The 27,330-nt window shown below is 41.0% G+C and overlaps 1 protein-coding gene across 1 annotated transcript; it reads left to right on the top strand.

Moving 5' to 3' along the window:
- Positions 1–24,245: 24,245 nt before the first annotated feature.
- On the top strand, positions 24,246–26,987 carry LOC135230483 (serine/threonine-protein kinase MARK2-like). Its single transcript, XM_064279838.1, has one exon. It carries the CDS (start codon positions 24,957–24,959, stop codon positions 26,985–26,987), a length of 2,031 nt encoding a protein of 676 aa, XP_064135908.1. The 5' UTR covers positions 24,246–24,956.
- Positions 26,988–27,330: the final 343 nt, after the last annotated feature.

The following is a 27,330-nucleotide window of genomic DNA, read 5'->3' as shown; positions in this document are numbered from 1 at the left end:
AAATGAAAAAGTGATAAAAATCACTTTTATTTTGGCGGTTAGTCTGTGGCCGTTGGATGAGCTCTGCTGGGCCTTGTCAGTGATCCTGCCTGTGAAGGTGGCCATGTTTGGATTCTGGTCTACTGAGTTCCAGTCTCTCATTCAGAGCCCTATCAAAGGGCAAAGATAAAATGAATCAAGTGGGAAAGTTCAGGAAGATGGTGAGATAGTTATATGAAGCTCTTATCCCACCAAAGGGGGGAAAAAACCTAGAAGGTATTGCTAGCCTGTGAGTATCCTGAAAAGAGTCAACAGTTGACATCAACACAGCAAATGCTGAATCAAGGAAAAGATGGCTTCAAAAAGGTAAGGAATCTTTGTGGTCTCTTTTCTTGCCTTTGCCCCATCTCCTCCCCAACTCAGTGGTCATCTTACAGCAGCAGCACTTGCTTCTGATCCCAGGGTGGGACCCTGTTCCTGGCTCCAGTTAGAGTACAGAAAATCATTGTGTGTGTCGGTTCTAATCTTTGTGGGGGATGCCTGAAGGACAAATGCAAGGAGCTCGTCTCTTTTACCTAACTTATGACAAAGGCTGGTAGGATGGCAGGCATTTATAAGAAAGATTGCAAGAGGAACTAACAGCCCATAGAGAGCTGAGGCTAAAAATTATGCTCAAAACATACGATAGATTGCCTACGGCCTGGCAGCCAAAACTGGGAAGTATTTCTTTGGAAAATCAGGACATTCAAAAGCAACTGTGTGTTTGGGGAAATTTAGCAGGCTACACATACCTAGAGCAGAATTTATATTCAGAAACTACCTGAGAAAGATCTACACTTCTTTCTCACTCTTTCAGTATTTCAGGAGTGCCCCAGCACACCGCCAATCTGCACAGACTGGGAGAGGTATCTGTGGGGTTTGTTTTGATTTATTTTCTTTGTTTGCTTTTTCTATGTATTTTCAGCTGCTCTCATTTCAAATTCGCTGTAAAAACACTAGATGGGAATTTGCATTTTCCATTCCACTATAAAACGAGCTCAGATGTCCCCTGCACGCTCACAATAAGAAAAACCTGAAAAGCAACAACTCTTATTAGCTCTCTCAGAGATCTGAACTTACACAAGAAACTGCTATCCCAGAAGCTGGAGATACAGATGGACTACTACAAAGAATCACTGCTTACTGGAAACGGAGAATGTCACCACAATTCCTTCCACCTCCTGACCTAGAATCATATGTTATTACCTGAAGATGTCTTGATTCCAACTGATAGCAGTGCAATGTGATAGAGAAGAACATCCCCATAGGATTTTCTAGCCTGTATATTTTATGGAGGCAAATAGGCAAGTGTTTTCTTCTACGGAGTCGCTGGCTGGATTTAAATCACCAACCTGTTGGTTAGCAGCCAAGCGCTTAACTATTATGCCACTAGGGCTCCTTACTTCAATGCTAATTGACTAATCCCTGGAGACCGAGAGATAGAAATTTCACAGGGCCTAGCCTTATGGTACCTTCACACTTCGGTGAATTTCTCATAAAGGAGACCCACTAGGTTTTCACTGTCAAGCTGTAAGTAAAAGTCTCTCTTAATTCCAGGTGTTAAAAAAAAAAAGTAAACAACTGGAAACAGTACTGTGTTCTTGACAATGGTCTACCCTCAAGGGAAACGGTTCTACTACCCTTTTAACCAACTTAATCAACTTCCAAGTTTTAGAGCCTAATAGACTTGAGGAAGGGGAAATAACAAACACCATCTAACCTGCCACATACGGGGAAAACTGCCTAACCTCACTCCTCATCGAACATACCAAAAAAAAAAAAAAAACCCAGTGCTGTCGAGTCGATTCTGACACATTGTACCCTATAAGACATAGTAGAACTGCCCCGTAGAGTTTCCAAGGAGCGCCTGGCAGATTCGAACTGCTGACCCATTAGTTAGCACCCGTAGCACTTAACCACTACACCACCAGGGATTCCTCATCAAGCATAGGCTTGACAAAAATGTGGAAACACACACAGATGGAAGAGACTGGGTAAACAACAGGAGAAGGGTCAGATATGGCACCCATGTTAGAATTATTAGACCAGGAAATTAAAATCACAACATCATAAGGGCTGTGTATAAAAAGTGGACAACATGCAAGAATAGAATGGTAAACAAAGTGAACAAACTGAAACTCTAAGAAATATTCAAAAAATATGAGAAATGAAAAACAGTAACAGAAATGAAAAAATGGCACTGATTGACTTATTAGTAGGTTGCACATGTTCAAGGAAAGAATCAGTAAGGTTGAAGATTTATCAGTGGAAACTTGTCAAATTGAAAAGAAAAAAGAGTGAAAGAGAATAAGAAACCTGGGACAATTGCAAAAGGTCTAATATATGCATAGAGGGAATACCAGAAGGAGAAGAGAGAAAGGAACAAAGGAAATATTTAAAGTTTTCATGGCAGAGTATTATCCAAAATTGTTGCCAGACACCAAATCACAGATCGAGGTACCCAGAGAACGCCAAGCAGGATAAATACCAAAACACCTCAACCTAGGAATAGCATATTTAAAGTGCAGATAATTACACAAAGAGGAAAAACTTACATCAACAAGAGGAAACAAAAACACTACACCTGTAAAGGAACAAGGATTAGAATTCATCAGACCTTCCCAGAAACCATGCAAGCAAGAAGAGTGTGCAGTGATAAACGTAAAGTGTGAAAAGAAAACTCTAGCTGAATACAAGCTAAACAACAGATATTTCAGTGACTACATATAAACAAGAATACATTCTTTCCAAAAAGTCACTAAACAAATACAATAATATAACCTCCAAGAATTTAATTAAAAAAAAAATTAAAAGGGAAAGGTGCATAATCTGATTTCCAGGTTACCACTTTATAATTTTAAAATGTCCACTTTCAAAAAAAAAATCACAACACATACAACAAAAAGAAAATTTGTTCCATTCAAAGAAACAAAATAAACTGGCAGAAAAGGTTCCAGTCCACACATCACACTTACTAGACAAAGACTTCAAAATGACTGTCTTAAACATGCCTAAAGAGACAAAGGAAAACATGGAGAAATAACTAAAGGAAATCAGGAAAACTATGAAAGAAAATGAGACTATTAATAAAGAGATAGAAAGTATAAAAAGAAACAAACAAAAAAAATTCAGCAGCTCAATAGTGCAACCACTGAAATAAAAATTTACAAAAGAATGCAAACATTTCAGCAGGAAGAAGAAACTCTCAACAAATTTGAAAAAAGGCAAATCGAAATTACTGAGTTTCAAGAGGAAAAAAAAATGAAAACAAGTAAACAAAGCCTATGAGATCAGCTAGACACAATCAAGATGACCAGCACTGCTACCTCCAAAGGAGAGGAGGGGGAGAAAGTGACAAAAATCATACTTGAAGAAATGATAACTAAAAAGTTCCAATATTTGATGATAGATGTGAATCTACAAAACCAAAAAAAAAAAATTTTTAAAGAAAAGGCACTCAAAAAAAAAACAAAACACTCATATTAAAAGCGAAATCTAGACCATCACTCTTTTTCAAATAGCATCTGGAAAAGAAAATACTTAGGAATAAATTGAACTTAGGAGGCAAAAGCTTATACACTGAAAACTACAAAATACTGCTGAAAGAAATTCAAGAAGACCTAAATAAATGGAAAGGAATACCGTTTTCATGCAGTGCAAGACTTAATATTGTCAAAATGGCAATTCTACCAAATTCATCTACAGATTCAGTGTAATCCTGACGAAAATTCTAAAAGCCATTTTTGTACATTAACGGAAAAGCCAAACCTCAAGTTCACCTTGAATTGCTAGGGGCCCTGAATAGCTAAAATAATCTTCAAACACACGGATCAAAGTCAGATGACTCACACTTCTCAACTTCAAAACAATTGCAAAGCTTCAGTAATCCAAACTGTGTGCTTTGGCACATGAATGGACATACAGACCAACAGAATGGAACTGAAACTCTACAAATAAACCCAATCATATCTGGTCAATTCATTTTCAACAAGGATGCCAAATCCATTCAATGGGAAAAGAAGAGTCTCTTCAACAAATGGTACAAAGAAAACTGGATTTCCACATGCAAGAGAATGAAGCTCAACTTTTACCTCACACCAGACAAATAACTCAAAATGATCAGCGAACTAACTAAAGATAATAAATAGAAGAAATTATGGGGATTTGGCAATGGGTATTTACATATGACACAAAAAGCATAAACGACAAGATAGCAAATTGGATTACGTAGAAATTACAAATCTTGTCCATCACTGTTTAGGAAGCATTGAGTTTCTGTTTATAGGACAGAAAATTTGGCAATGGATATTGGTGACAGTTGCACAACATGATTGATGTAATTGGTGTCACTGAACTGTGTACGTGAAGATGCTGAACTGGCAAATGCTTTCTTTATATAGTTTTACAACAATAAAAAAGGTAAAAATAATCTTTAAGAAGTAAACACGTTCTAAGGGAAAAAAAGACATTATCAAGAAATTAAAAAGAAACACTGGGGGTGGAGTGAAGATGGCAGAATAGACAGACGCTTCTGTTGAGCCCTCTTTACAACAAAGACCCGAAAAAACAAGTGAAACGAATATATGTGTGACAAGCTGGGAGCCCTGAGCGTCAAAGGCAAGCTTAGACAATGAACTCAGGGGTAGGGGAAGGAAGAGACCATTCAGAAGCGCAGAGGAGTTACCGGACGTGAATCACGGGGAGCCCTCAGGCAACATTCCCAGAGCGGCTACGGCGGTGGCAGCGGCGGTGGACGGCTGGACCCAGCATTCAGATGCAGTTCCTTCAGAGAGAAGCAGCGGGCCACACAGCCTGCTCACACCTCCGGAACCTACGGAGAAGGGCACTCTCGGCAAAAGGTAACTACTTGAGTATATTTTACCACCCCACCCCCACCCCCAACCCAGCTTCAGCAGCCGAATTCCGGGGCCTGAGATAGACCCTGGTGAGCACCTGGAGTCGTCCTCCTGGCCTTATGGAAGGAAAAAATTTGTATCTGGGGGGAAAAGATAATTTGCTACCTCCATTAACTGGGGAAGTTCAGGACAGAAGCGGCTCCTGTCCAGGTATAAACCATCCGTGGACCCTGAGCACCTTTCCCTTCTGCATGGACCTGTTTGCGCTTATTTCAGGAGAAAAGGCCCTTGTAGGCAAACTCCAACCATTTTAGCGGTGCGGTGGACAGCTGGGTATTTGACGTTTGATATTGCTTTGCCTATGAAACAAAATCCTCACCTACCCAGAACAGGGTCCTGATGACTGCTGGCTCCACTTGGGTTGCCCAGCCACGCGGGACACTCGTCCAGGGAAAACTGCTACCTACCAGTCCTTACACCAAAAACTTCGGGTGCCCGTGGTCCCTCTGCAGAGCCCATCCACCACCGCGCTCTAGGGAACAGAGACGCATTTTCCTCAGGGACACTTGGGGGTCAGTTTTCAGTCCCCTGCCTTGTTCAGAGCATGACCCTCTGCTACAATCAGATACCGGTATATACGCCAATCACCCCTGCCCCTCTCAGACTGTAGGACAGAGCCTGTACCACACACTGGATATCAGCTACCTGGAAACCTGAGCTGAATTCATACAAGAAAACTGAATGGACTACTAGACTGATATACCTGATAACACCTCTACCCAGCTAAGGACAGGACACCAGAGCTGCAAAGGAGAAAATAATCCAGCTACTCACTCAGGCAACCCATAGGGGTATACCAAAACAAAACAAAACAAAGCAAGCAGCTACGACACAGTAAGCAACCATAAACTAATACAATAACTTATACATAGCTCGGAGACAACAGTCAATATCAAGTCACATAAAGAAACAGGCCATGATCACCTCAACAGGCTCTCAAAACAAAGAATCCAGGGATCTTTTAGATGAAAGTGCATCCCTGGAATTACCAGATGCAGAACACAAAAGAACCTTTCAAGGCATCAGGAAGGAAATGAGGCAATATGCAGAACAAGCCAAGGAACACACAAAAAAAGCAACAGAAGAAATCAGAAAGATTATTCAGGAATATAATGAAAAGTTTAATAAGCTGGAAAAATCCGTAGACAGACAGCAATCAGAAATTCAGAAGATTCACAATAAAATTACAGAATTAGATAACTCAATCGAAAGTCACAGGAGCACAAGTGAGCAAGTAGAAGCTAGAATTTCTGAACTTGAAGATAAATCACTTGGCACTAATATATTTGAAGAAAAATCAGATAAAAGAATTTTTAAAAATGAAGAAACCTTAAGAATCATGGGGGACTCTATCAAGAGAAATGACCTACGACTGATTGGAGTACCAGAACAGGGAGGGAGAACAGAAAATGCAGAGAAAATTGTTGAGGATTTGTTGCCAGAAAACTTCCCCGATAGTGTGAAAGATGAGAAGATATCTATCCGAGATTCTCATGAAACTCCACATAAGGTAGATCTTAAAAGAAAGTCGCCTAGCTTGCCAAAAACAAAGATAAAGAGACAATTATAAGAGCAGCAAGGGATAAAAGAAAAGTCACCTACAAGGGAGAGCCAATAGGAAAATTCTCAGACTACTCGGCAGAAACCATGCAGGCAAGAAGGCAATGGAATGACATATTTAAAAAACTGAAGGAAAAAAATTGCCTGCCGAAAATCATATACCCATCAAAACTGCCTCTTAAATGAAGGTGAAATTAAGACATTTCCAGATAAACACAACTTGAGGGAATTCATAAAAACCAAACCAAAACTATAATAAATACTAAAGGGAGTTCTTTGGTTAGAAAATCAATAACATCAGGTATCGACCCAAGACTAGAACACGGGGCAGAGCGACCAGAAGTCAACCCAGACAGGGAAATCCAAAAAAAAAAAAAAGCAAGATTCAAAAAAAAAAAAAGCCCAACACAGGGTAACGGCGATGTTATTATATAAAAGAAGACAACATTAAAATAATAAAGAGGGAGTTAAGAAATGTAACCATACACCTTCCATATGGAGAAGAAGATACGGCGATACAAAGAAATAAAAGTTAGGTTTAAATTGAGAAAAACAGGGGTAAATAATGAGGTAACAATAAAGGAGACAAACTATCCCACTCATCAAAATAAAATACAAGGGAAAAATACAGGCTCAGCAGAAACAAAATCAGCAACAACAAATATGAGGAAAGGACAATATACAAAGAAAATCTACTCAGCACATGAAATCAAGTGGGAAAAAAAAGCTGTCAAAACACAAAAAAAGACATCAAAATGATAGCACTGAAGTCATACCTATCCATAATTACCCTGAAACTAAATGGACTAAATGCACCAATAAAGAGACAGAGAGTGGCAGAATGGATTCAAAAACAAGATCCGTCTATCTGCTGCCTACAAGAGACACACCTTAGACTTAGAGACACAAACAAACCAAAACTCAAAGGATGGAAAAAAATAGATCAAGCAAACAACAATCAAAAAAGAGGAGGAGTGGCAAAATTAATTTCTGACAAAATAGACTTTAAAGTTAAATCCATCAGAAAGAAGGAAGGACGCTATATAACGATTAAAGGGACAATACACCAAGAAGATATAACCATAATAAATATTTATGCACCCAATGACAGGGCTTCAAGATACATAAAACAAACTCTATCAGCATTGAAAAGTGAGATAGCTCCACAATAATACTAGGAGACTTCAACACACCACTTTCGGTGAAGGACAGGACATCCAGAAAGAAGCTCAGTAAAGACATGGAAGATCTAAATGCCACAACCAACCAACTTGACCTGGTAGACATATGCAGAACACTCCACACCACGCCAACCAACTATACTTTCTTTTCTAGTGCACATGGAATATTCTGTACAATAGACCACATATTAGGTCATAAAGCAAGCCTTAGCAAAATCCAAATCACTGAAATATTACAAAGCATCTTCTCTGACCATAAGGCCATAAAAGTGGAAATCAAGACCAGGAAAAGCAGGGAAAAGAAATCAAACACTTGGAAACTGAACAATACCCTGCTCAGAAAAGACTGGATTTTAGAAGACATTCAGGGTGGAATAAAGAAATTCTGACAATCCAATGAGAATGAAAACACTTCCTATCAGAACCTTTGGGACACAGCAAAAGTGGTGCTCGGAGGCCAATTTATATCAATAAATGCACACATCCAAAAAGAAGAAAGAGCCAAAATCAAAGACTATCCCTACAACTTGAACAAAGAGAAAGACAGCAACAAAAGAAACCCACAGGCAACAGAAGAAAACAAAAAATAAAAATTAGAGCTGAACTAAATGAAATAGAAAACAGAAAACCAAATGAAAGAATTAACAAGACCAAAGGCTGGTTCCTTGAAAAAAATCAACAAAAGTGATAAACCATTGGCCAAATTGACAAAAGAAAAACAGGAGAGGAAGCAAAATAACCCGATTAAGAAATGAGATGGGCAATATTACAACAGACACAACAGAAATTAAAAAAAATCCTATCAGATTACTATGAAAAACTAAAACAAATTTGAAAACCTAGAAGAAATGGATGAATTCCTAGAAACATACTACCTACCTAAACCAACACAGAGGTAGAACAACTAAATAGACCCATAACGAAAGAAGAGATTGAAAAGGTAATCAAAAAAACCCCAACAAAAAAAAAGCCCTGGTCCGAACGGCTTCACTACAGAGTTCTACCAAACTTTCAGAGAAGAGTTAACACCACAACTACTAAAGGTATTTCAGAGCATAGAAAAGGATGGAATACTACCAAACTCATTCTGTGAAGCCACCATATCCCTGATACCAAAGCCAGGTAAAGACACCACAAGAAAAGAAAATTATAGACCTATATCCCTCATGAATGTAGATGCAAAAATCCTCAACAAAATTCTAGCCAATAGAATTCAACAACATATCAAAAAAATAATTCACCATGACCAAGTGGGATTCATACCACGGACGGTTCAACATTAGAAAAACAATTAATGTAATCCACCACATAAACGAAAGACAACAATCACATGATTTTACCAACTGATGCAGAAAAGGCACTTGAAAAAGTTCAACACTCATTCATGATAAAAACTCTCAGCAAAATAGGAATAGAAGGAAAATTTCTCAACATAATAAAGGGCATTTATACAAAGCCAACATCCAACATCACCCTAAATGGAAAGAGCCTGAAAACATTCCCATTGAGATCGGGAACTAGACAAGGATGCCCTTTATCACCACTCGTATTCAACATTGTGTTGGAAGTCCTAGACAGAGCAATTAGGTTAGAAAAAGAAATAAAGGGCATCCAGATTGGCAAGGAAGAAATTAAAGTATCTCTATTTGCAGATGACATGATCTCATACACAGAAAACCCTAAGGAATCCTCCAGAAAACTACTGAAACGAATACAAGAGTTCAGCAGAGTATCGGGACACACGATAAACATACAAAACTCAGTTGGACTCCTCTACACCAACAAAAAGAACATCAAAGAGGAAATCACCAAATCAATGCCATTTACGGTAGCCCCCAAAAGATAAAATAATAAATCTTACCGGAAATGTAAAAGGCTTACACAAAGAAAACTACAGTACGCTTCTGCAAGAAACCAAAAGAGACTTACATAAGTGGAAGAACATACCTTGCTCATGGATAGGAAGGCTTAACATATAAAAATGTCTATTCTACCAAAAGGGATCTATACATTTAATGCAATTCTGATCCAAATCCCACGGACATTCTTTAATGGCATGGAGAAACAAATAAGGCATTACTGAAAAAGAAGAACAAAGTGGGAGGCCTTACTTGACCTGATTTTAGAACCTACTATACTATACCAGCACAGTAGTCAAAACAGCCTGGTATTGTTACAACAACAGATACATGGACCAAAGGAACAGAATTGAGAATCCAGACATAAATCCATCCACATATAAGCAGTTGATATTTGACAAAGGCCCCAAAACGGTTAAATGGGGAAAAGACAATCTTTTTAACAAATGGTGCTGGCAGAACTGGATATCCATCTGCAAAAAAATGAAACCACACCCATACCTCACTCCATGCACAAAAACTAACTCAAAATGGATCAAAGAACTAAACATAAAATATAAAACGGTAAAGATCATGGAAGAAAAAATAGGGACAATATTAGGAGCCCTAATACATGGCATAAACAGTATAAAAAAAATTTTTTTTTTTATACAAAACATTATAAAGAACGTAGAAGAAAAACTAGATAACCGGGAGCTCCTAAAAATCAAACACTTATGCTCATCCAAAGACTTCACCAAAAGAGTAAAAAGTCTACCTACAGACTGCGAAAAAGTTTTTAGCTAGGACATTTCTGATCAGCACCTGATCTCTAAAACCTACATGATACTGCAAAAACTCCACTGCAAAAAGACAACTAACCCAATTAAAAAATGGGCAAAAGATGTGAATAGACACTTCACTAGAGAAGACATTCAGGTAGCTAATAGATACATGAGGAAATGTTCACCCTCATTAGCCATTAGAGAAATGCAGATCAAAACTACAATGAGATTTCATCTCACTCCAACAAGGCTGGCATTAATCCAAAAAACACAAAATAAGAAATGTTGGAGAGGCTCTGGAGAGACTGGAACACTTCTACACTGCTGGTGGGAATGTCAAATGGTATAACCACTTTGGAAACTGATTTGGCGCTTCCTTGAAAAGTTAGAAACAGAACTGCCATGAAAAAAAAAAAATAACAACTACCATACGATCCAGCAATCTCACTCCTTGGAATATATCCTAGAGAAATAAGAGAATTTACAGGAAGAGATATATGCACACCCATGTTTACTGCAGCACTGTTTACAATAGCAAAAACATAGAAGCAACCAAAGTGCCCATCAACGGATGAATGGATAAATAAACTATAGTATATTCACACAATGGAATACTACGTATCGATAAAGAACAGTAAAGAATCTGTGAAACATTTCATAACATGGAGGAACCTGGAAGGCACTATGCTGAGTGAAATTTCTCAGTTGCAAAAGGACAAATATTGTATAAGACCCTTATTATAAGAATTTGAGAAACAGTTTAAACTGAGAAGAAAACATTCTTTTGAGGTTATGAGAAAGGGGAAGGAGAGAGGGTGGGAGAGGGGTGTTTACTAATTAAGTAGTAGATAAGAACTACTTTAGGTGAAGGGAAAGACAGCACACAATGCAGGCGAAGTCAGCACAATTGGACTAAACCAAAAGCAAAGAACTTTCCTGAATAAACTGAATACTTTGAAGGCCAGCGTAGCAGGAGTAGGGGTGTGGAGACGATGGTTTCAGGGGACATCTAAGTCAATTGGCACAATAAAATCTATTATCAAAATATTCTGCATCTCACTTTGAAGAGTGGCATCTGGGGTCTTAAACGCTAGCAAGCTGCCATCTAAGATGCATCAATTGGTCTCAAACCACCAGGATCAAAGGAGAATGAAGAATAGCAAGGACTCAAGGTGATTAGGAGCCCAAGAGACAGAAAGGGCCACATGAACCAGCAACTATATCATCCTGAGACCAGAAGAACTAGATGGTGCCCAGCTACAGCCGATGACTGCCCTGACAGGGAACACAACACGGAACCCCTGAGGGAGCAGGAGAGCAGTGGGATGCAGACCCCAAATTCTCATAAGACCAGACTTAACGGTCTGCCTGAGACTGGAAGGACCCCGGTGGTTATGGCCCCCAGACCTTCTCTTGCCCCAGGACAGGAACCATTCCCGAAGCCAACTCTTCAGACATGGATTGGACTGGACAATGGGTTGGAGATGGATGCTGGTGAGGAGTGAGCTTCTTGGATCAGGTGGACACTTGAGACTATGTTGGCATCTCCTGCCTGGAGGGGTGATGAGAGGATGGAGGGGGTTAGAAGCTGGCGAAAAGGACATGAAAAGAGAGTGGAGGGAGAGAGCTGGCAGTCTCATTACGGGGAGAGTAATTGGGAGTGTGTAGCAAGGTGTATATAGGTTTTTGTGTGACAGACTGACTTGATTTGTAAACTTTCACTTAAAGCACAATAAAAAATCATTACAAAAAAAAAAAAAGAAACCCTATAGCAGAAAATGTCTGCAAGTCATATAACTTATAAGAGTATAAGATTCAAAATATGTATACAATTCCTAAAACTCAAGAACAAAAAGACCAATATACCAATTTAAAACTGAGCAAAGGACTTGAATAGATAGTTCTGTAAAGAAGGTATATAAATCATTAAGAAGCATAAGAAACAGTGCTAAATGTCATTAGCCCTTAGAGAAATGCAAATCAAAACCAAAATGAGATACCACTTCATACCTAATAGGATGGGTATAATAATAATTAAAAAGGAAAAATAACAAGTGCTGTGGAGAAGTTTCCATGCTCATACATTGCTGTTGGAAATGTAAAATGGTGCAGCTGCTGTGGAAAACACATTGGTGCTTACTCCAAAAGGTAAACAATTATCATGGGACCCACCACTTCCACTCCTAGGTATATACCACAGGAATGGAAAACAGAGACTCCAAAAGTGACTTGTAAACCAATATTCATTGCAGTATTATTCACAATAGCCAAAAGGTATAAACCCAAGTGTCCATTAACAGCCGAATGGATAAACAATGTTTAGTATAGGCATACAATGGAATATTATTCAGCCAAAAAGGTATGAAATTCTGATACACAATACAATGTAGATATACTCTCAAAAAACTACGCCAAGTAAAATAAGCTTATATGAACTACTTAGGATACACAAATTCATACAAACAGAAAGTAGATAAGAGGATACCAGGGCTGAAGAACAGAATAATTGGGAGTTATTTCTGAATGGGTATAGAGTTTCTATTGTGGGTGACAAAAAATTTTGCAAATAGAAACTGGTAATGATTATACAACTCTGTGAATACGTTTAATACTACTCCATCGTACGTTTAGAAATGATTAAAAAAGAACATCGAACAGGAAATCACCAAATCGATACCATTTACAATAGTCCCCAAGAAGATAAACTACTTAGGAATAAATCTTACAACAGACGTAAAAGACTCATACAAAGAGATCTACAAAACGCTTCTGCAAAAAACCAAAAGAGACCTAAAGAACTGGGAAAACATACCTTGCTCATGGATAGGAAGACTATACATTATCAAAAGGTCTATTCTACCAAAAGTCTTCTATAGATTTATTGCAATTCTGATCCAAATTCCAACAACATTTTTAAATGAGATAGAGAAAAAAATCAACAACTTCATACGAAAGTGAAAGAGGCCCTGGATAAGTAAACCATTACTGAAAAACAAGAACAAAGTGGAAGGCCTTACTCTACCTGATTTTACAACCTATTACACCGCCACGAGAGTCAAAACTGCCTGGTACTGGTACAACAAAAGATCCACAGATCAATGGGACAGAATAGAGCATTTGATATTTGACAAAGGCCTCAGAACAGTTAAATGGGAAAAAGAAAGTCTTTTTAACAAACGGTGCTTTGGCATAACTGGATATCCATCTGCAAAACAATGAAACAAGACCCATACCTCACTCCATGCAAAAAAATACGCTTAAAATGGATCAAAGACCTAAACATGAAATACAAAACCATGAAGATCATGGAAGAAAAGATAGGGACAAAGTCAGGAGCCCTAATACATGGCATAAACAGTATACAAAACATTACTAACACTGCACGAGAAAAACTAGATAACTGGGAGCTCCTAAAAACCAAACACCTACACTCATCCAAAGACTTCACCAAAAGAGTAAAAAGATTACCTACGGAATGGGAAAAAGTTTTTAGCTATGACATTTCCGATCAGCGCCTGATCTGTAAAATCTATGTGATATTCCAAAAACTCAACAACAAAAAGACAAATAACCCAATTAAAAAATGGGCAAAGGATATGAAGAAGCACATCACTAAAGAAGACATTCAGGTAGCTAACAGATACATGAGAAAATGCTCATGATCTTTAGCCACTAGAGAAACGCAAATCAAACCAACAATGGGATTCCATCTCACTCCAACAAGGCTGGCTTTAATCCAAAAACACATAATAATAAATGTTGGAGAGCTTGTGGAATGACTGGAACACTTACACACTGCTGGTGAGAATGTAAAATGGTACAACCACTTTGGAAATCGATTTGGCGATTCCTAAAAAAACTAGAAATCGAACTAGCATACGATCCAGCAATCCCACTCCTTGCAATATATCCTCGAGAAATAAGAGACTTTACACGAACAGATATATGCACACCCATGTTCACCGCAGCTCTCTTTACAATAGCAAAAACTTGGATGCAACCAAGGTGGCCATCAACGGATAAATGGATAAATCAATTATGATATACTCACACAATGGAATACTACACATCAATAAAGAACAATGATGAATCCATGAAACTTCTTATAACACGGAGAAATCTGGAAGACATTATGCTGACTGAAATTAGTCAGATGCAAAAGTACAAATATTGTGTAAGGCCACTATTATAAGACCTGGAGAAATAGTTTAAACAGAGAAGAAAATGTTCTTTGATAGTTCTAAGAGGGTGGAGGGAGGGAGGGAGGGAGAGGGGTTTTCACTAATTAGATAGTAGATAAGTTTTTCTTTTAGGTGAAGGGAAAGACAACACACAATACAGGAGAGGTCAACACAACTGCACTAAACCAAGAGCAAAGAAGTTTCCCGATTAAACTGAATGACTAGAAGGCCAGCGTAGCACGGGCGGGAGTTTGGACACAATGGTTTCAGGAGACATCTAAGTCAACTGGCATAATAAATCTATTAAGAAAACATTCTGCATCCCACTTTGGAGAGTGGCCTCTGGGGTCTTAAACGCTAGCAAATAGCCATCTAAGATGCATCAACTGGTCTCAATGCACCTGGAGCAAGGAAGAATGAAGAACACCAAAGACACAAGGTAATTATGAGCCTAAGAGACAGAAAGGACCACACAAACCAGAGACTACACCAACCTGAGACCAGAAGAGCTAGACAGTGCCTGGCCACAACTGATGTCTCCCTTGACAGGGAACACAACAGAGAAGCTCTGAGAGATCAGGAGAGCAGTGGGATGCAGACCCCTAATTCTCATAATAAGACCAGACTTAATTGTCAGAATGGGACTAGAAAGACCCCAGAGGCTACAGTCCCCAGACCTTCTGTTAGCCCAAAATAGGAACCATTCCCAAAGCCAACTCTTCAGACAGGGATTAGACTGGAATATGGGATGGAAAATGATACTGGTGAAGAAGGAACTTCTTGGATCGAGGGGACACATGAGACTATGTTGGCATCTCCTGTATGAAGGGGAGATGAGAGGGCAGAGGGGGTCAGAAGCTCGCCGAATGGACACGAAAAGAGAGAATGGAGGGAAGGAGTGTGTTTTTTCATTAGGAGGAGAGCAATTAGGAGTTTTTAGCAATGTATGTATAAATTTTTGTATAAGACACTGACTTGCTTTCTAAACTTTCACTTGAAACACAAAAAATATTAAAAAAAAAAAAAAAGTAATCAAATGATGTATTGCACCGGGCAAACCTGCTGCAAAAGACCTCTTTAAAGTGCTAAAAGGCAAAGCTATCACTTTAACGACTAAGGTGCACCTTACCAAGCCATGCTGTTTTCAGGCACCTCATACGCATGAGAGAGCTGGACAACGCACACGGAAGACCGACGAACTGATAACTTTGAATTATGGTATTGGAAAAGAATATTGAATATACTGATTGCTGGTGGAACAAACAAATCTGTCTTGGAAGAAGTACAGCCAGAATGCCCATTACAAGAAATAATGTCCAGGTTTGGTCTCATGTTCTTTTGACATGTTATCATGAGGGATCAGTCCCTGGAGAAGGATATCAAGCTTGGTCAACAAGAGGGTCATCGAAAAAGTGGAAGACCCCCAACGAGATGGATTGACGCAGTGGCTGCAACAATGGGCTCCGGCATAACAATGATTGTGAGGATGGTGCAGGACCAGGCAGTGTTTCACACTGTTGTACACAGGATCGTTATGAGTCACAATTGACTCAATGAGATCTAACAATAAAGAAAAGGATTAGGATTTTGAACATGCCAAACTTGATGTATCTATTAAACTTCCATGTGGAGAATCTAACAATCTGGAGTGATCCTGTCTAGAGATATGCATTTTGGAGTCCTTAGGGAGGGTGGACACTACAACTGTCGACAGACCAAGTGACAAGATAGGAATGGCCATGTGAGGAGCTGGGCGGGAGGGTAGCTAGAAGGGATTAATGAATGCTGAGGCAACAAGCTGCGTAGATCACAAACGGGCCTATGACAATGCATCTGTAGGCGCGGTAGCCCTATACACCACAGGAAACCTCTACATCGTTGCACAAATAATTATATGACATGAGATACGGAGTATAAAGAGAATCCCAGATGCCGTGAGGAAGAACAGTAATGGCCCTGAAGTATACTTTCTGAAGAAGTTACATTTGATCAGAGACCTGAAAGATTGGTAAAATCTAGTTAGCAGTCGGGGCTGGAGAGGGACAATTTAGGATGAATGGAACAGTAGAGACGACAGGGTATTTGCAGTTTCCTTATGATTGCAGTCCAGAGAGTGAAACAGGGAAAGTAATAACTGAAGTTTTAGGCGCCAGATAATGGAAGACTGAATAGGCTGCATTCAGAATTTGGAACTTCTCCTAAAACTAATGGGAATTCATGAAAGGATTGTAAACACGGGAGTCATTTGATTTATTTTTGCAAGGATATTCTGTTTAGAGTGTGAAGAAGTGAACACACAGAGAGGTCAAGATGGATGTGGCAAGATGCAGGCCAATGTCAGACTTCCTGCAGGAGGAGAAGAGAACGTGAATATTCATTCACTGTTTCTTTTTCTGTCTTATGGCTCAAACCCCAGTTCATGACAGCGTTTGCGATCTCATGCTTTGGACTACTCATTTCGAAATTCTCAGTTCTCTTAATTCTTCCCCCAAATACTACACATAAAGCTAGTACGATAAAAAATATTTTGAGTCTCAGAATTGCCGTGGTAATAAAATATATATGCCAATGGAATTCTAAAAAATTTCCAACATTAACATTTTAACTTGTGTTTAGAAAACTTAGCAGTAAGATTTAATAGCACTGCAAATTTTTAACAACCAAAGATGATAAATACAGCAACAGGAGACCTGTAGCTGTGTAAATAGTCTACTCAAAGAAGCTTGGCTTTAGAATTCTGCCATAGATGCCATGAAAAAACGGGTGGATCTTGGAGAATGACAGTGGATTATTGAAAACTTAACCAGGTGGTGACTGCTACTACAAAAATACCACAAGAAGATGTCTTTAACAAAAAGAAATTTATTCTCTCACAGTTGAAAAGGCTAGAAGACTAAATTCAGGGACTAGCTCCAAGGGAAGGGTCTACGGGAAAGTCCTTGTCATCAATCTTACCCTGGGTCCAGGAGCTTCTCAGTGGAGGGACCCTGGGTCCAAAGTAGGCGCTCCTCTTCTGTTTCTTCTTCCTTGGTGGTAAAGAGATCCCTTCAGACTAAATTATGACATAAGGCTGGACAGTTGATACACCCCCGAGGCAGAAGAGTAAAGGTGTACTGCTGACCTTGCCAGCTTAAGGCAAATGGCTTCTGGAGGTCCTTTGAAACAGGTATGGAGAAAAAGGCATTACACACATCAACAGGTCCATACGAGGTACCAGGAGATATATTTAATTTGCTAAAGCAATGAAACCACATCTGGAACAGCAGCTGCAATAGCAGTCACCACCTGGTTAAGTTTTCAATAATCCACTGTCATTCTCCAAGATCCACCCGTTTTTTCATGGGCCACATACGCAAGTTGAATACAGATGTGGTGGGAATCAACACCCCTGGATCCTTCAAGTCCATGATGGTGGCAATAATCTCTCCAATCCCTCCAGGAATGCAGTATTGCTTTTGGTTTCCTATTTTCCTAGGTAGGGGCAGTTCTAATGCCTTCTGCTTAGCCTTTCCTACCATAATATCCTTTGCTCCACATGTCAGGGAGCCAACGTGTGGGTTCTGCCACTTGCTGAGTATGACTACTCCAATTACACATTCTGGATCTGGGGAAATCACTACAGTACGGGTTTGGGGACCCACTAGACCCACTGTGAGACGGGCATGAGCTAACACTCCATTAATAAATTGACCTCTATATGCCCTCACTCTAACTAGTCCTTGTGCCTCCACACCTGCAGAATCTAATTGCAGGTCAGACTCCACATCCTCGCCCAAATCCAAACCCGACACAGTCTTGGGTTCCTTTCCCACACACTGCTTTGGCAGGGGTGGCTTGGCTTTGGACTCCAATTTGGACTGGCTGAAATCTGAGCTTGGCTCATCTCTTACTCTCACCTTAATCTCACAGAGTAAAAGTCTTTACCCATAGCTATCAATTCCAACTCATAGTGACATTACAGGACAGAAAACTGCCCCACAGGGTTTCTGAGGCTTTCATCTTTATGAAAGCAAACTGCCACGTCTTTATTCCATGGAGGGGCTGGTGGGTTCAAACCACCGACCTTTTCCGTAGCAGCTCAGTGCTTCACTACTGCATCACCAGGGATCCTTAGAGTCTTTCCAAACACCTAAATGATAGTGTTGGCAAAGAATATTGAATAATATACCACAGACTGCCGAAATAAACCAATAGGTCTTACAAGAAGTATGGCCAGAATGCTCCTTGGAGGGCGGATGGGAAAACTTCACCTCACTTACTTTAGACATGTTACCAAGAGAGACCAATCCTCCTGGACATTACGTTTGGTAAAGGACAAGGTCAGCAAAACAGAGGAAGAGCCTCAACAAGATGGACTGACACAGTGGCATCAACAATGGCCTCAAACATAGGCTACACTGAAGACATTGGTGAAAAACAAGGCTCTAGGAATTAAACACTAGTTGAGATGTTTCAACAAATGGATGCAGCAATGGAGGTACTCATGCATCTATGGCAAGAAATTTGGATGTAAGCTAACTGCCCAACCAACTGGAAGAGATATATGCGCCCATCCCAAAGAATGGTGATCCAACAGAATGTGGAAATTATCAAACAGTGTCATTAACATCACATGACAGTAATATTTTGCTAAAGGATTGGGCCACATACACTGACCAAAGCTGAGGGGGCAGGGCTGCCACGCTCAACAGGCAGAAGAATGGGCCCAGCTAAGGCCGAATGGATAGAGTCGCCACTCAGATGGACTAGGAGAATGGGGCTGCCCGAAGCTGATGGAACAGAGTTGCTGTTCCAGTGGGCCTGGGAGGAAGAACTGAAGTTCAAGTCCTAAGGGCCTTCAGCCAGAATCCAGAGATTGTAGCCAGCACTTAGCATCTGGAGGGCAGGGCCATTGCCCCGATGGTCTCTCAGAACAGAGGGCTATTTTCAACCCTTGAGAGGTAATGTAAATTGTTGGTGATGACCCCTATCCCCTCATTCCCTCCAATTTCTACCATTTCTAATGGAAAGGTCTACCTTGTGCCTGTTCGATTCTTGTACTTTGGAAGCAAAAAACTTCTAGATTTCACAGATGAAGAGAAATTCTGCCCCAAGAAAGAATCTGGACGTGGAGTTAAGACTTTTGGGATGATATAATGGGGTGAAAGTGTTTTACATGTGGCAAGGACACGAATTTTGGGGGTCTACAGCTGGAACCCCCCGTGTCTCTCAGTTTGTCATACTGTGGGTGCTTGTGTGTTGCTGTGATGCTGGAAGCTATGCCACCGGGATTCAGATACCAGCAGGGTTGCCCATGGAGGACAGGTTTCAGCTGAGCTTCCAGACTAAGACAGACTAGGAACAAGGACCCCAGAGTCTACTTCTGAAAAACATGAGCCAGTGAAAACCTTAGGAATAGCACTGGAACACTGTCTGATATACTGCCTGAAAATGAGCCCCTCAGGTTGGAAGGCACTCAAAAGATGACTGGGGAAGAGCCGCCTCCTCAAAGTACAGTCGACCTTAACGATGTGGATGGAGTAAAGCTTTCGGGACCTTCATTTGCTGATGTGGCACAACTCAAAATGAGAAGAAACACCTGCAAACATCCATGAATAATCGGAACCTGGAATGTATGACCTATGAATCTAGGACAATTGGAAATCATCAAAAATGAAATGGAACGCATAAACATCGACATCCTAGGCATTAGTGAGCTGAAATAGACTAGCAGTGGCCATTTTGAATCGGACAATCATATACTCTACTATGCTGGGAATGACAACTCGAAGAGGAATGGTGTTGCATTCATCATCAAAAAGAACGTTTCAAGACCTATCCTGAAGTACAACACTGTCACTGATAGGATAACGTTCATACGTCCACAAGCAAGATCAGTTAATATGACTATTATTCAAATGTACGCACCAACCACTAGGGCCAAAGATGAAGAAAGAGAAGATTTTTATCAGCTGCTACAGTATGAAATTGATCGAAAATGCAGTCAAGATGCATTGAGAATTACTGGCAATTGGAATGCGAAAGTTGGAAACAAAGAAGAAGGATCAGCAGTTGGAAAATATGGCCTTGGTGATAGAAACAATGCCAGAGATCGAATGATAGAATTTTGCAAGACCAATGACTTCTTCATTGCAAATACCTTCTTTCACCAACATAAACGGCAACTATACACACGGACCTCACCAGATGGAAAACACAGAAATCAAATTCACTACATCTGTGAAAAGACACGATGGAAAAGCTCTATCTCATCAGTCGGAACAAGGCCAGGGGCCAAGTGTGGAATAGACCATCAATTGCTCATATGCAAGTTTATGCTAAAACTGAAGAAACTCAGAGCAAGTCCACGAGAGCCAAAATATGACCTTGACTATATCCTACCTGAATTTAGAGACCATCTCAAAAATAGATTTGACGCATTGAACACTGCTAACTGCAGACCAGACGAGTTGTGGAATGACATCAAGGACATCATCCATGAAGAAAGCAAGAGGTCATTGAAAAAATAGGAAAGAAAGAAAAGACCAAGATGGATGTCAGAGGAGACTCTGAAACTTGCTCTTGAACTTCGAGCAGCTAAAGCAAAAGGAAGAATTGATGAAGTAAAAGAACTGAACAGAAGATTTCAAAGCGCCTCTCCAGAAGACTAAGTATTATAATGACACGTGCAAAGAGCTGCAGATGGAAAACCAAAAGGGAAGAACACACTTGGCGTTTCTCAAGGTGAAAGAACTGAAGAAAAATTTCAAACCTCGAGTTGCAATAGTGAAGGATTCCATGGGGAAAATATTAAACGATGCAGGAAGCATCGAAAGAAGATGGAAGGAATACACAGAGTCATTATACCAAAAAGAATTAGTTGATATTCAACCATTTCAAGAGGTGGCATATGATCAGGAACCGACGGTACTGAAGGAAGAAGTCCAAGCTGCTCTGAAGGCATTGGCAAAAAACGAGTCTCCAGGAATTGATGGAATATCAATTGAGATGTTTCAACAAACAGATGCAGCGCTGGACGTGCTCACTCGTTTATGCCAAGAAATAGGGAAGACAGCTTCCTGGCCAACTGACTGGAAAAACAAAAAAAAGAGAGATCCATATTTATGCCTATTCCCAAAAAAGGTGATCCAACTGAATGTGGAAATTATAGAACAGTATCGATATCACAAGGAAGCTAAATTTTGCCGAAGATCATTCAAAAACGGCTGCAGCAGTATATCGACAGGGAACTGCCAGAAATTCAGGCCGGTTTCAGAAGAGGACATGGAACCAGGAATATCATTGCTGATGTCAGATGGATCCTGGCTGAAAGCAGAGAACACCAGAAGGATGTTTACCTGTGTTTTATAGACTATGCAAAGGCATTCGACTGTGTGGATCATAACAAACTATGGATAACACCGCAAAGAATGGGAATTCCAGAACGCTTAATTGTGCTCTTGAGGAACCTTTACATAGATCAAGAAGCAGTTGTTAAGATGGAACAAGGGGATACTGATTGGTTTAAAGTCAAGAAAAGTGTGCGTCAGGGTTCTATTCTTTCACCATACCTATTCAATCTCTATGTTGAGCAAATAATACAAGAAGCTGGACTATATGAACAAAAACAGGGCACCAGGATTGGAGGAAGGCTCATTAACAACCTGCGTGATGCAGATGACACAACCTTGCTTGCTGAAAGTGAAGAGGACTTGAAGCACTTACTGATGAAGATCAAAGACCACAGCCTTCAGTATGGATTACACCTCAACATAAAGAAAACAAAAATCCTCACAACTGGACCAATGAGCAACATCGTGATAAACGGAGAAAAGATTGAAGTTGTCAAGGATTTCATTTTACTTGGATCCACAATTAACAGCCATTCAAGCAGCAGTCAAGAAATCAAAAGACACATTGCATTGGGCAAATCTGCTGCTAAGGACCCCTTCGAAGTGCTGAAGATGAAGATGTCACCCTGAAGACTAAGGTGCCCCTGGCTCAAACCATGGTATTTTCAATGACATTATACGGGTGTGAAAGCTGGACAATGAATAAGGAAGACCAAAGAAGAATTGACGCCTTTGAATTCTGGTGTTGGTGAAGAATATTGAATATACCAGGGACTGCCAAAAGAATGAACAAATCTGTCCTGGAAGAAGTGCGGACAGAATGCTCCTTTGAGGCAAGGATGGCGAGAATGCGTCTTACGTAATTTGGACACATTGTCAGGGAGGATCAGTCCCTGGAGAGGGATATCATGCTTGGCAGAGTACAGGGTCACCGGAAAAGAGGAAGACCCTCAAGGAGCTGGACTGACACAGTGGCTGCAACAATGAGCTCCAGCATAACAACGATTCTAAGGATGGCGCAGGGCCGGGAAGTGTTTCGTTCTGTTGTGCGTAGGGTCGCTATGCGTCACAACCGACTCGACGGCACCTAACAACAACAACAACAAGGTGGAATGTCATGGATTGAATAGAAAGGGATAAAACGCGTTTACGAAAGTCACAGCCCAGATCCGATGGAAGGGAAGGTTCCCTGGGGTGTGACCTCTATCACCTTTTATCTTCCAAGAGATAAAAGGACAGAAATGTAATCAGAGAGATATAAGTACCTCATGCCACCAAGAAAGATGTGCCAGGAGCAGAGCACATTCTTTGGACCTACGGTCACTGTGCTGAGAAGCTCCTAGGCCAGGAGAAAATGATTCATGACAAGGACCTTCTCCCAGAAACAACAAAGATAGAAAGCATTGCCAGGGAGTTGGCACCCTGAATTCAGACTTCTAGCCTCGTAGACTGGGAGAGAATAAATTTCTCTTTGTTAAAGCCATCCACTTGTGGTATTGCACTTATAGCAGCACTAGATAACTAAGACACTTAGTGAAGTAGAGGGTTAGGGAGAAAGAGGAAGACCTTGACAAGACAGACTGACACAGTGGCTGCAACAGTGGGCTCAAACACAGCAACAATTTTGGTGATGGGGCAGAACCAGGAAGTGTTTTGTTGTGTTGTACCTAGGGTCACTATGAGTCAGAATCAACTCGACAGCATCTAATAACAACAACAGCCACTAGGCAAGGCAGGAACGCAAGCGGAAATCTATATACAACTTTTCACTGCAGCACTTTTCACAAGAAGCAAAAGATGAACACAGCCAATATGTCCATCAGCAGGTGAATGGATACACAAACTTTGGTACGTACACACAACTCCACAGGGTTTTCAAGGCTCTGACCTTTCAGAAGGAGATCACCGGGAATGTCTTCTGAGAAGTCTCTGGGTGGGTTTGAACCCCCAAACTAGTAGATGAGCAATTAACTGTTGGTGCAAGCCAGGGACTTCCAATGGAATATTACACACACTCCCAAAAATGAAGTCTTGATGCATACGACAACATGGATGAAGCCTGAAAACACCAAGCTGAGAAAAGTCAGTCAGTCAGAAAAGGAGAGATGCATTCTGATCTCACTTATAGGACATAAGCAAATATACACAAAACAAAGCTTATTAGTGGTTACCAGGGGTGACAGGGAGGGGGAAGGAAGAGTTTTTGATTAGGATCATTGAGTTTATGTGAAAGGTAGTGGAATGATTTGGAACATAAACCGTGAAATGCTTGCACAGCTTGAATATAAGCAATGTAACAAATGCACATGTAGAAATTGTTGAAATGGCGTGTTTTATTATGTATATTTGGAACACAATAAAAAAAATAACATGAAGATCAATAAAAAGGAAAGAAAAGCTCTGTGGAATTCTCGCTCTACACACACACACACACACACACACACACACACACACACACACACATTTTTCTTCTAAAAAAAATGAGTAAAGAATCCCTGAGAGCAAAAAGCACAGTCAATTACCCCCCGTTTTTATTGGTCCATTTCTTGTGGTGACCTCATAAGGAGCCAATTCTTTGGAACTCCAAGCCCCTATATAAGTCCCTGGAAACCTAGGTTTGTGGTCTTTCTGGCTCAGGAAGCTCCTTCAGTGACCTGAGACATCGTGACCAAACTTGGCTTGTTTTCTCTTTAAATTGTGGTTTTTCTATTTCCTCGCCAGCTATTCTTATTTTCTCTTTGTTTTTCCTCATTTGCATTCATTCGTTTTTCATTTTATTCTTCCTTTACATCCTCAATTTTTCTTTTTTTCTATGTACTTGTTAATTTTTTTATCATCTTACTAGTATTGTTTTATTTTGTATTTTTTCTTATCCTCATGTTATTTATTCCTTTTTTGAATCTTTCTCATTGATTTCTTGTTTTGTTTATATATACAATTTATCTTATTTTTATCAGTTTTTAAAATTTTACTTCCTCTTTTCTCATTTTACCTTTTTGATTATATTTTAACTTTTTCTCATTTTTTCCATATTTCATTAAGTTTTTAGTCACCACTTTTTAGGGTTTTGGGTTTTTAAGTTTTTAATCCTACCACCAGGGCACCTCTTATCCCAAAGCCCGCTACGCCTTCGCACCATAGCCAACATGCTGCAGAGCCACTTAGCCTTCTCTGCTGTGGAGGAAACTCATGTGGGACGCTACCACCTCCTCAGAACCATCGGCAAGGGGGCATCTGCCAAGGTCAAGCTGGCCCAGCACATCATCACCGGCCAAGAGGTAGCCATTAAAATAATTGACAAGATCCAGCACACGTCCTCCGACCTCCACAGACTATACAGAGAGATAGAAATTATGAAGGATTTCCATCATCCAAATATTGTAAAGCTGTTTGAAGTCATAGAGAATGAGCACGCCCTCTATATAGTGATGGAGTATGCAAGTGGAAGGGACCTCTTTTACCACCTAGTGAATCATGGCTTCATGAGCGAAAAAGAGGCCCAAACGAAATTCCAACAAATAGTGTCAGCGGTGAAGTACTGCCACGACAAGAGTATTGTTCATAGGGATCTGAAAACAGAAAACCTACTATTGGACAAGCGAATGAACATCAAACTTGCAGACTTTGGTTTAGGAACTCAATTCACCCCAGGGAGCAAGCTGGATACCTTCTGTGGCACTCCCCCTTATTCTGCCCCAGAACTCCTTCAGGGAGAAAAGTATGACGGACCCCCAGTGGATGTGTGGAGCCTGGGAGTCATCCTATACTTCATGGTAACTGGATCTCTGCCTTTTCGTGGGAAGACCTTGACAAAGCTGCGAGAGCAGGTGCTGCAGGGACAATATCATGTTCCCTTCCACATGTCTAGCCAGTGTCAACACCTGCTCAGTAAAATTTTCATTCGTGACCCAAGAAAGAGAGCCACGTTAGAGGACATCCTGGCACATCCATGGATGAAGGTGAGCCATGAAGAAAAACAAAAGCTCTATGTGCAGCCACTCCCAGACTACGATAACCACTGGCACACTGAGGTGACGGTGAACACGGGTTACGTGCAGGAAGACATTCATGACTCACTGTTGAACCACAATTACAATGATGCGAACGCCACCTATCTGATCCTGCGTCACGACACATATGAGATTGACAGCCACACCAGCACCCTGGAACCCCAGGCTGAAGCCCATTGCACCGATAGCCACACTCCTTCCTCATCCCATGAAGTGCCTCCTACCGTCTGTCCTAAACCCAAACAGCGTAGTTACACCGAGCCCACCATTCCCACCTTTGGTTACTACATCCGCGATGCTTTGAACACTCTCTCTGAGGGAGGGATGGGGACCTCCATGGTGTCTACTTCTCCATCATTCTCCCTGGCCCTGGCCCACCTGCGGCAGCAATCTACCACAGCCTGGGCACAGCCCAACCAGGACTCTGACCTGTATGCCAAGGGGAGAAACAGTGAGGTGCCACAGCCCATCACACCACCCCAGTGTGTTTCTGTGCCTTCCTCCTCAGCCTACACCATCAACGAGAGTGCCGGGGCCCCGGAGAAAACCAGTTTTACCCAGGCAATGTCAAAACTAAGCTCCGTAAATGAGGAGCAGGTGCATGAGTTACCTGACCAGCCGAGTTCGCCCCAGACTATGAGTCTAGCCTCTTCCTCTGAGGAGCAAGTGCATGAGTTACCTGACCAGCCGAGTTTGCCCCAGACTGTGAGTCCAGCCTCTTCCTCTGTCAGCAGCCAGGGCTGGAAGCAGGCCACTGGGAGGTTCTTTAAGCTCATGAGAAGATGCCTTTGTTTTACATATGACAAAAAGGACCACAAAGCATCGGACAGCAAAGCTGCACAAATGATCAAACCTCAACAGGCCAAACCACGCTCTCTCAAATCTACCTGGAGGATGAAGATCACCAGTTCCTTGGAGCCCGACGAGATGCTGCAGAAGATCTGTCAAGTGTTGGATGCCAATGGCTGTGACTGGGATCTCACACACAAATACACACTGCTGTGTATGAATGGCACACCAGGACAACAGGACTTCACTCAGTGGAGGATGGAGGTGTGCACCCTGCCTCGGAGGACTCTCAATGGGGTAAAAGTGAAGAGAATTTCAGGGACCTCTGAGGCCTTCAATAACATCGTCTCAAAAATCACCAGTGACCTTGCACTTTAAAATGGGGGCAGCAGCTGCCTGAGAGAAAACAGGAGTTCCAAGGTTTAAGCTCCTCTGTAATTTTGAAGGCAATGTTCGGAAAACCCACCTAAAAAAGGTGCCCGAAATTCACTTCACTTGAACCCTGTTGAGCAATCATCAAGGCAGTGTGCATACCTTCATCCTCCACTGCACAAAGTCCTCTTGGCCTGCACGTCACGTGTGCACAGCAACACATATGCCCGGGAGACATCCCACTCGCAGCTGTTGGCATCGCACACTTGGCAGATCTTCCACATCATCTCGTTGGGCTCCATGGAGCTGGTTCCTCCACGTAAACTTCAGCGACAACAGCTTGGCCTCT

Source organism: Loxodonta africana, chromosome 3 (genome assembly GCF_030014295.1).
Source record: "Loxodonta africana isolate mLoxAfr1 chromosome 3, mLoxAfr1.hap2, whole genome shotgun sequence".
Classification (NCBI taxonomy): domain Eukaryota; kingdom Metazoa; phylum Chordata; class Mammalia; order Proboscidea; family Elephantidae; genus Loxodonta; species Loxodonta africana.
This window is presented reverse-complemented; position numbering and strand designations above follow the sequence as displayed.